The sequence below is a fragment of the Echinops telfairi genome, unplaced genomic scaffold, assembly GCF_000313985.2.
Source record: "Echinops telfairi isolate 266 unplaced genomic scaffold, ASM31398v2 ScPeMD7_70;HRSCAF=299, whole genome shotgun sequence".
NCBI classification, from domain to species: domain Eukaryota; kingdom Metazoa; phylum Chordata; class Mammalia; order Afrosoricida; family Tenrecidae; genus Echinops; species Echinops telfairi.
The window spans coordinates 72,356,668-72,367,235 of record NW_022103968.1 but is presented as its reverse complement, the minus strand read 5'-3'; the positions used below and the strand labels follow the sequence as shown (position 1 = coordinate 72,367,235).

Here is a 10,568-nt window from a genome sequence, read left to right as displayed (position 1 = left end):
CTCCCAATAAAATGCTTTTGAAAAGAAAAAGAAGTACAGCCTTGGAACCCACAGGGGCAGTGCTACTGTCCTACAAGGCTGCCGTGAGTCAGAATTGACCTGATGGCAGTGAGTGGGGTCTACGTGGTTTCTAAGACTGTGAATCTTTACAGGAGCAGACAGCTTCATCTTTCTCCCACGGGGCGGTGGCCTCCCCAGCTTCCTGCTGCACCAGGTCAGGGCAACGGGGTCCTTGAGTGGGCTTGGTGGGGGCTGCAGCCTGAGCTCTTTTGAGTGTTGTGACCTGGCTGTAGGCCTCCTCCCCAAGAGACTTTATCATGCCCATGGCAACCCCCTTGGGCTCTTGTGACCTCACCTTCCAGGCCACGGGGAGGCAGTGAATGCCTTGCCATAAAAGGCCGGGAAAGGATGGCCAAGTGGCAGCAGACAGGAGGGCCGCCCTGCCCAAGCTTGAGGCTGAGGGAGGGAGTGACTGGGTCCCAGTGACTCCTCCCTTCTCCCGCCCTTTTTCCCTCCCAGGCTCTCCACACCATTGCACAACCAGGAGCTACAGCACAGTGTGGCAGGAAAACACCACGGGGGAAACTGTACTGAACAGTCCAAGGAATTAAAATCAAATTTTCATTGCCCCATAAAAACAGACCGGGGCGGACATGGCCTATAATTCCTGCCCCCACCAACCTCATACCTATTCAGGATTCTAGCAACACACACCCACTTCGTGCCAGGGCCAGGCCCACTCCCACAGCCTTCCCCAGATGCTCCGAATCAACTTGCTGCACGTGTCGAGCCCTTGGGCCAAGGGCTGCAATGGATGACTGGGAAACTGCCTGTTTGCAGAGCCCCAGCTTCTTATCCATCCCCGTGGCTGTCTGCTGGCAGAAGTCCCATGGCCACAGTATAGCACCAGGTGCAGGGGCCTGTGGGGTGTCCGTGTCTGTGGGGCCTCCTGGGACTGGTCCAGTCAGTCAGAACTAACAAGATCTGACCCCAAGAGCAGCCCAGGCAGTACACTGGGTAGGCTGGACTCCCTGCAGTCTCTCACCTGCTCACCATCCATAGGACAGGAGTGGACCCTCAGGGCTGCCTGGTGGCAGGTGGGAGCAGGGGACATCCTGCACAGGCCTTGGGGCCACCAGTGAGCACCTGTAGCTGTGGCGGGTGTGTGGTGTCTGTGGGCCCCACAGAGTTTGGTAGTGATCAGCGGGCAGCCCACGGGCCTCTTGTCCCCTCCTGAACCACAATACAGATGTGTGGTACGAGCCCCATTAGGAGAGAAAGGGGACCTACAGAGCAAGCCACCATGGGGACATTCATTGGGCAGCACTATGAGCCATTGGAAGGCCACTGGTAGCACCGTGAGTTAAGCAGTGGGCTGCTAAAAGGAAGGTCAGCAGGTTGAGTCTACCAGCCACTCTGAGGGAGGGAGGAAGGCGAGGCTGTCCGCTTTCATAGAGTTGGCAAGGGGTACTGAGGGGTCCCGAGTGCAGCGGAGACTCTGTGGGGACAGGGGCAGGGAAGGGACCCGACTCTGGCCATGGGGGTTGAGTTGCAGGGATGAAGGTGAGAGCAGGAACCCACCCCCAAGGAACCCAGCAAGGGGTGCTGGGGCTACACTAGGACCGAGGTCCAGGGTAGGTGGACGGCAACTCTGACCCCTGCCTCCTCATGGGTGATTATTTTTCCCATGGATGCGGCACTACCCCTCCCCCCGCCTCAGATTTTTGGCCTGCATATCAAGCTACAGGAGTGCTGGTGGTGTCCTGGGTTAAGCATTTGGCTGCTGTTGGCTGTTCAGACCTACCTGCGGCCCTGAGGATGAAGGCCAAGGTTGTCTCCTCTATAAAGACTGGCAGCCTTCCAAACCCTATGGAGCAGCTGGACTGTGTCCCAGAGGGCCGCTGCAAGCTGAATCGAGTCAGTAGGAGGGCCAGCAGGATTGGCAGGGAGGCCTTACCACAGGACCTGTCCTGCCTGGACAATCCTTGTACAACATTTGGGTACTATTTAGGAACCCCAAAGAGCCACTTTCAAGCTCCTCCCTGTGGCCTGGGCAAGGGCTGCTCCCAGGGCCAGACAGGCCAGCGTGGTACCTCCTGTGGGTTTCAGGGGAGCCCGTCCTCCTGTTTCCCTGGGAGCCCACTGCAGGGTCGGCAACCAGGCCTTGCCCGTGCCTTGGCTGGGCGGGCAGCACTTGTTGAGGGCAGCAGGCCTGCAACACTTGGTACCTTAATGGGGAGTCAGAGACTCTGCACCCACTTTGCACCCGCCCTCACCAGGCTTTGCTCGGCCCATTAAGGTAGAGAGCCGTGCCTTTGTTCCCTGACAAGCAGGGTCCCATCCTCGGCTCCTGGGGCAGCTGCCCGAGTGCTGTTTTCTTAAGGAAGACATGCGATTAGCTGCCGCAAAGCCTGGCACAATGAGGGCCTGTCAGGGCTCCTGCGAGGTGACTGACTGATGGCTACGCCCCCTGATGTGGAGCCTCAGTGTGGGGATTAGTTTGAGCGCAGCCTGACTTGAGGCCACAGGGAGGTGTCGAGAGAGGCCCCAAGTGCCACCAAGCCCAGGGTGGTGCTGGGGACCCACTGGCCCAGGTATCCCCCACCTACTCCATCTGGGACAACACAGGCAAGGTGTACACACGTCTGGGGTGGGGGAGAGAAACCCTCTTTATTTGCACTCCAGAAACGTCAGGGGGCTCAGACATGGGCAGCCCACGGGCTGGGTTTCTGCACATGTCTTCATCATCTGGCGCTGAGGTGGGGGCAAGGGGATGCTGAATTGCCCCAATCGGGAGAGGGCCAGGGAGTTGGTGGGGGGCAGAGAGCCCCACTTGAGCCATCTCTGCAGGGCACTTGGGCAGGCTGTGTAGACATGGCCGAAACACCACACTGGCCCAGGCTTGGCCTTCCTTTCTGCATGGACACCAAGTCAGGGCAGGTCCCGCTGCCGATCTGCAGGTGCACAGTGGGGTCAGAAGCCTAGCGGCCACACCCACCACCCCATGTCTTGCCCTGGGCCACGGGGGCAGGCACCCCACCCTTCCTCCCTTGCCTCTGCCCCTCGGGCAGGTAGATGCGTCACTGGGCACTGCTATAAAAATATTTTGAAACGATAAAAATTTATAGCAAGCTTTTTCCCCCCCAGGGCTCTTAACAAAACAGCTCTGCCAGGCTGGATTTTGCAGATAAGAGCTTCCTCAGCATGCCCCTTTGTTTCTCTGTATCCTAGGCAGCCTCGCTCCCAGGGCTGGGGTGGGACAAGGCCCCCCAGGACCCACCCGGGCCCCTCTGCTCAGCCGGTTCTGTATGTGATGGTAGTGGGAGCAGGGGGTGCCCAGGGAGGGGCCGAGAGCCCTGGCTGACAGACTCGAAAGAGGGGACCATTCCAAGAGGACACAGAGGGCGGCGCTTGCCATGCTGTCCTCCTCAGGAGAGGGTTTGATGTGAACAACCCCCCCTCCCTGGGCCTCCCAGCCACCACTCAGCCGCCTGGCTTGTGAAAAGCTGTAGCAGAACCAGATGTGTGGCCATGCCAGCACGTGCGTGAGCCGGCGTCTCCACCTTCTGGGCAGGAAAGAAACAGGAGCCTCGTTCTGCTCTGCACCCAGGCAGGGCCAGCTGTAAGGCACGGCCCACCTGCAGCCCTCGGTGCTCAGCCACCCTGAGCCTGACCAGAGGGCCCCTGCCTGGGAGCAGGCATGCTGCCGATGGCAGAGCCCCGGCACTGAAGGACAAGGCTCAACCCTGCTCCTCAGCCTCTGCGGGCTGGGCCCAGGGCTCAGCGGTGGCCTGTGCACTCCCTTCTCAGACACAGAGACTTCCACACACATTTACCTGCATCCGGGACTCTGTGAAGCCTGGCAGCAGTGATGACGGCCATAGCGTGTGCTGTGGTGTGGTGATGTGCGCTGTGCCCGGCCCTGCAGATATGGCAGCTTACCCTCAGCAACCGGTCACAGTGGGATCCAGGCCTGAGCGCTTGGAGATGTGCAGCCTGGGCACCTCCTCAGCACAGGTTGGGTGGATACCCACAGTCCGCCTTATCTGCTCGTATGACGCCCCGCACCTGGACCAAGACACAGGGCAGGAGTGGGCCCAAGGAAGGGGCATGTACCTCCCACGTCTCCAGAAGGTGGCATCTGTGGTGCCGTGGGTATGACTAGGTCTCCCCACTGCCCACACCCCACCTGCCCCATGTTCCAACCAGCAGCCAGGAACACCTGTCGCATCTGTCAGGCTGCCCCAGCTCCCTCTAAGAAATCGTTGCCCTGTCCCACCCAGAAAGGAGCATGGGTAGGCTGTACAGAGCAGCCTCCAGGCCCAGCTGCCTGGCCTGGCCTGGCCTCCCCTGTGAACTGAACGACCCCATCCCTCAGGGTCCCTGGCCCAGCCTCCTTGGCCCTTGTGAACTGGCCCCCATCAAGCTCCCCAGTTTAGCTGCCCTGGACCTTCTGTTTGTGGGTTCTCCAGATGCCTGCACATGCGGGTGGACACCCATAGCAACCACCCACCTGCTCTTTACCTCCTCAGGGGTTACAGTACACGGTGCCCTGGCTGGTTGCACCCAGGCCCCAAGAGAGCTCCAATGATGGCAGGTCCATTCTTGGTTATTATAGACAGGCTGAGACCAACGCCAATGCAGCAGTGTGCTGAGGTCAGGGGGTAGGGGGTGGACAAATCCCAGGGGTGAACGAGCGTGCCTGTGTTTTCAATGTGGCTGGAGGAGGGCCGCTCCAATTTGCTCCTCTTTTCCTGACAGTGTCTTCAAGCCCTCGGTGTTTCCCGGGTGGCAAACCGTCACCCCCGATCACTGTCAAGGGTCCTGGTGGCTAAGCACTGGGTTGTTAACTGAAAAATCAGAGGTTCAAAGCCACCATTTGCTCCGTGGGAGATGAGGCTGTCAGCTCCCATGAAGCTCGACAGTCTTGGAGCCGACAGGAGTGGGAATGAACTCGATGGCAGTGGGGCTGGTGGTGGGTGCTGCTTAGACGCTGTCAGGCCTTTACACTCTCCCCAAGCAAACTGCTTTCTCGGGGTCTCCTCGCCATTGTAAGCTTCTGAACAAGACAAAACGGCTCCCTACGATTTCTTTCTTCTTGCCTATCTGTGCCCTCACTTTTTCTACAGGGGTGACCATCTTATTATCGTCGTTGTTGTTTATCAGTGTTCTTTGTATAATAAAGCAACCAGTACATCTTATTATTCTTGTTGCTGATTTATCAGAGTTCTTTGTTTAATAAAGCAACCAGTGCTTGGCTGCTATTGCATTAGGAAAATAAATCCTAACAAAGATACATAAATTAACCTATAGAGAACCTAAAACCCACTGCTACAGAGTCAATTCCAACTCATTGAGACCCTGGATAGTGGTTTCATGGCTGAAAGTCTTTACCGGAGCAGACAGCCTCTTCTTCCTCCCTCGGAGCAGTGGGTGGGTGTCACCACTGGCCTTTCGGTTAGCAGCCCAACACTGAACAGACCATGCCAGCCAGGCTTCTTCTAAAAAGAGGCTGCCACCTTTTAAAGCGCCTGTCCAGAGACTCAGAGGCCTGCTGGTATGGTAGCTGGGCATTGAATTTCTAATTCAAAGATCAGCTGTTTAAACCTACCTGCTGCACCAGGCTAGAAAGGTGAGGCTGTCTGCTCCCATAAAGACTGACAGTCTCAGAAGCTCTAGAAAGTAGCTTACCCTGTACTGCAAGGTTGCTTTGAGTCAGAATTGATTCAACATGACCAGGTTCCGTTTCTGTTTTGTTGTTTGTTTTTCCAGAAGAGTATCTGCTGGCAACAACATTTGCATGTTGGGTATGGATGGAGATGGCCTGTGGGCAGGCCAGGCAGCATCACCCTATGAGCCACCGTTTTAAGGAACCCCCACTGCCATCAAGCCGATTCGCACTCCTGGAAACTCTAAAGGACAGACTAGAACTGCTCCCCGGAGTTTCCAAGACAGCCAATCTTTACAGAAGCAGACAGCCTCATCTTTCTCCCAAAGCGCAGCTGGTGCATTTGAACTGCTGACCTTACAGTTAGGGTTAGCAACCCAAAGAGTAGCTCACAGCATAACCAGGCCCTTTCAAATACGACAGCCTCATTTTATAATGCAACAATAAAGGGCAGGTTTCCTTAGTATGCAAAGAGCTCTTATGAATCATTAACAACAGTAATAAGGTGACCAACCTCATAGAAAAATTGAGGACATGGATGGGCAATTCACAGGAAAAGGAAGTAAGAATCAATAGCAGAAAACTATTGGACCTCATTCAGAATTTTAAAATGTAACGGCAACACCTGGAAACCAATTCAGTTGGTGAGAGTTTAAAAGTTTGACAACATTGAATCAATCTCCTCATTCCCAGGCCACATTCCCAAGCCCTTTCACAGGCTCCAGGCAGGACTATGGACAGGGCCCACATCCACATCAGCCTTAGGCCATCCTTGCCGGGCCACTTCCAAAGGATGGCTTTGGCCCGGCGGACACTGTGGTGAGACCCCACTGGGATTTCAGACGCACACTCAGAAGAAGGGAACCCAGCTCAGGCCTTGTCTCCTCGTCCTCATGTTCCTTGCTCTCTTCTGTGGCCCTGGAGTAGGGAGGGCTGGACACCAGAGCCCACCCCCACTTCCACCTCCCAAGGCTGGCTCTCAGCCATACCCACTCTCAGGAACCCTGGGCCCAAGCTGTCTGCACACCCTCCACAACATGGCAGCCACTTTCTCTTGCCTGCATCTCCACGTAGCACCTGGCTGGATCCAGCTGTGTGCCAAAGCCCCCCTGCCCTCTGACGGCCCCTTCACCACTCAAAAAAAACTCCCACCCCAGAGGTGGCTTCTACATCCTGCCCAAACCCAACCCACCACCATTGAGAGAAGCACAGTGATCCAACATAGGCTTCCCAAGGTGATCTGTCTTTTACAGAAGTAAATGGCCTCGTTGTTCTCTAGAGAGCAGCTAGTGGGTTTGAACCGCCAACCTTGCAATTAACAGCCTAACACTTAGCCTATAGCGCCATCAGGGCTCCTTTGTGTCCTGTTCCACAAACACACATCCCAAGCCTGAGGCCCAACCCTAGCCAACAAAAGGCTCCAGAAACCACTCAGCATTGCGGGCACACTGCCACCCTCTAGCCATCCCAAGCTGACTCTGGGCCCGCTTCCCACTCCCCATGGCAAGGGCCTGGACCCCAGTCTCTTGGGCTGTGCCAAAGAGGCTCTTGGTGACCCCAGCATGGAGGCCCTGAGGGGCAACATTGGCCTGAGCCCTCTCTCCTCAGCCCCCAACCGTCAGCCTCAGATGGACACCCATGGCTCAGTGGCAGCTGGCTGGAGAAGAACACTGTCTCTGGTCTGACAGGACCTGCTGAGCCAGAGCACAGGCCTGAGAGCCTCTGCTGCCAATGTGCCCAGAGGGACAGAGAAGCAACAGACAACACGGAGGCGCCCCATTGCATGGGGTAGCCCATGTCCATGTCAAAAAAACCACCAGTGAGGAGGCTCGGGGAGCCCCTGTCCGCCTGCAAGGTTTCTCAGGGCCCCTCAGGCTCCACATGACAGAAACAGAAAGCGTTCCTCAGAACTTACTTGATTCCCAGAGCAAATCCTTGAGTGACTTCACCAGCATTGGGTCCGAGGAAGTGCAGGCCGAGCACCAGCTGGGGGGGCTCCCGAAGACACACCATCTGAAAGCACAAGGCGCCTCAGCCCCAGTCCCAGCAGAAACACAGTGGCCCTCCTCCCATGTGATGCAGAGGGCCCTGCCCACACCAGCTGGGGGGGCGGGGGGCAGCCACACCACTCAAAGCCCACTCCACCCATGGGGACACCCACCTTTATGTAACACTGGGCCGCCTCTCGCGCAGGGACCGTGAATTCCAGTGGTTTATAATGCGAGTGATAGACCTGGAGAACAAGATGCATCGGCAGGTGGGTGTCTGGCTTCCCACCGTCGCACTCCCGGCTAGCGGATGGAACAAGTGAGAGGGGAAAGAGAGGCTGGGCCTCCAGGCTGTGGTTGGGGTGAGCTGTGGAGGCTGCTGAGTGACAAAGGGCGACCGAGTTCCCTGCCAGATGTCTGTGCGACAAAACCCGCCCTGGGTCAGCCTTGGTGGGGTAGGCCTGAAGGTCAGGAGCCCTTTGCCAGCTTCCATCCACCTGCCCAAATCTCAGAGTGGCAGCCAGACACCCACAGGGCAACTGTGGGGGGCTGAGCCTGGCAGGACCTTGGGGGAGGGCAGGCATGAGCTGGCAGGCAGCGGCGAAACCTCCCTTGGGCCACCCAGCCCTTATTTGGGCCTGGAGGGGAGGGAGGGAGGCCAGCCCACACCGGAGCTATCGGACACAAACTTTCAGCACTCGTCCAGGGGCGACAGCAGCGTTGGGGGCTGCGACGGGGTAATAAATGAGCCGGGCCCCTCACATGTGCAGCCCAGGCATTATTAATTAATTGAGCTGCAGAGAATATTGTGCTAACTCAAACACAGAGCGCAAGGAAAACAAACAGAGGGTATTTGGCCATTCAATGTGATAAAACATAAAACAACATTATAAAATGCCCTGAACACATGTCCCAGTGTCCTTGTGATGAATCAAACAAAAACAGCAAATACAGCTCCGTGAGGGAGGCCAGCCCTGTCAGCCGTGTCCGTTGATGGAGAAGCCGGGGGAAGGCAGGAGGGAGGGAGCTTGAGGAAGGGGCAGACCTTGGGTCTCAGTGGCTCACTCCCAAGTGGCACCGGTGCCCCCACTCCCACCAGGTTGGCGGTATGGAGCCTGGTTTCTGTGATGTGCCTCCGAGCTGAGTGGAAGTGGAGACTGAGTAGAGACTGCCAGCATCCACAGTGTGGCACAAGGCCCCCTGGTGTCCCACCAGCCACTGCGAAACTTGCCCCGTTTGCTGGGACAGCCCCATGGAACAGCCTTGTCCAGAAAAACCCTCTTCTTCTGGTTAAGTATGACTGCGGGGCCCTGTAAGGACTGGCAAGATTGTGGGTGAGGACTTGGGGGTCAGGAGTGAGGGGGACATGCCACAGGGGCAGCAGGAAGGTGGAGGTATCCCCTAGGGCAGGGCCAGGCTTGGCCGGACCCTAACAGCTCAGGCGAGGGCAGGAGGGGACTGGACAACCTCCATCGGGATTAGAGTTTGGAAACGGGGTGCAGCCCAAAGAAGTGAGGTGCAGTCAGGAGGAGCAGGGTGAAGGGCAGCTTTCCTAGAAGCAAGAAGGCAGAGGCCCCGATGAGGGACAGAGCCACCACAGCAGCCCTGTCCCCACATCGGCAGTGACAAGTCAGGTCTGCATGTGAGCCACTGCCCTGTACACCCAACAGAGGGCGCTGGTGACTCCACAGCAGGGTAGCCCAACAGTGCTGGACACATTCAGTGTGGCAGGGTGCTGCAGGGGCTGCTGGGGGAGGTAGGTTGAGCCCTCTTCCTGGTCCCTCCTTGGGTATAAACAGGGCAGCCTGGGCCCCTGCTTCATCCCCAAGTCTCAGTGCCACCCCACAGGCTGCCAGAAGCCAAGAAGAGGTGGCTGTCTTGCATTTTTCTCTCCAAAGTCCCTGCTCCAGGACTCCAAGCCTGCCACACCTAGCCATTGGTCTCTTAACAGGGCTCAAGGACACTGCCCTGCCAAGGCTCACAGCAGACAAGCCTGAGGCTGTTCCTGTGGGAAGCTGGGACTCCAAGATCCACCAAGCAGGCCTCTGTCCTGTAGGCGCCCGCTGTGGGGCTTGAATGCAGTGCCCAGGGCTCAGACTTACCTCCACGTGCTCCTGCCCATGGCGAGTGATGGCCTCCTCTTCCGACAGCCCCACGCAGCCATACTCCAGCGGGGTGAAGACTGTTGTGGGCACCTGGAAAGCCAGTCTGTGAGCACACCACTCAGGCCCCCAAGTCAGGAGACCCTCCCCCCGAATATGACATAAAGAGCAATGGCAGCAGCCCAGGACCTCCAACATTATGAGCTAGCCGCCTGAAGGCCCCAGACACACACACACAAACGTCACCATGTTCACATGCATTTGTACATGTACTATGGCACATATCAGTACATTCATACACCTGCATATACACACAAGGTGTACATGTGCGTGCACACATGCAAAGGTATGTACATGGCCACACATAGGTCCACATATATATGTGCAGCCTGCCCATGTATCTGTACATGTATGCCCACCTGCAAACACATACAAGGTATACATATACACATGTTATGTGAAAGCTTCAAAAAATCTGTGGAAAACTTCGTTATCCTTCATTCCTTCCTTTGTGAAGCCCCCTTATACATGTGTGCATGTATACTTGTATGTGTGTACAGGTGCACATATACACACATACACAGATGCTTCAAAAAGAGGATAATGGGATTAGGAATAATGGGATTTTTCCATGAATTTTTTTGAAGAGTTTTCTATACACAGGCACATACATATACAAGGGGGTACTCCCTCCCAAAAAACGGATTTTTGTGTGTATCAAAGTTACCTATTTAAATTTTTTTACAAAACAACCTTATCTCCTTCAAAGTACTCTTCTTAATACTTCTGTCAACCCTGCAATTCCATTCT

At 56.3% G+C, this 10,568-nt stretch overlaps 1 protein-coding gene across 2 annotated transcripts in view; it reads right to left on the bottom strand.

The window, feature by feature from the left end:
* Nucleotides 1-2,646: 2,646 nt before the first annotated feature.
* The window catches only part of TXNRD2 (thioredoxin reductase 2), a 77,978-nt gene continuing 70,056 nt past the window's right edge, over nt 2,647-10,568 (bottom strand). The window contains exons 13-17 of one of the 2 annotated variants that reach the window (XR_006680144.1): nt 9,759-9,851; nt 7,830-7,901; nt 7,584-7,681; nt 3,837-4,068; nt 2,647-2,954 (exon numbers count right to left, since the gene is read on the bottom strand). Coding sequence is in view for 1 of the 2 variants with exons in the window: in XM_004701202.2 (XP_004701259.1) it covers nt 3,945-4,068; nt 7,584-7,681; nt 7,830-7,901; nt 9,759-9,851 (387 nt within the window). In the remaining variant the exon portion in view is untranslated. The remainder of the gene's footprint in view (nt 2,955-3,836; nt 4,069-7,583; nt 7,682-7,829; nt 7,902-9,758; nt 9,852-10,568) is intronic. The other variant, XM_004701202.2, reaches the window with a different exon arrangement.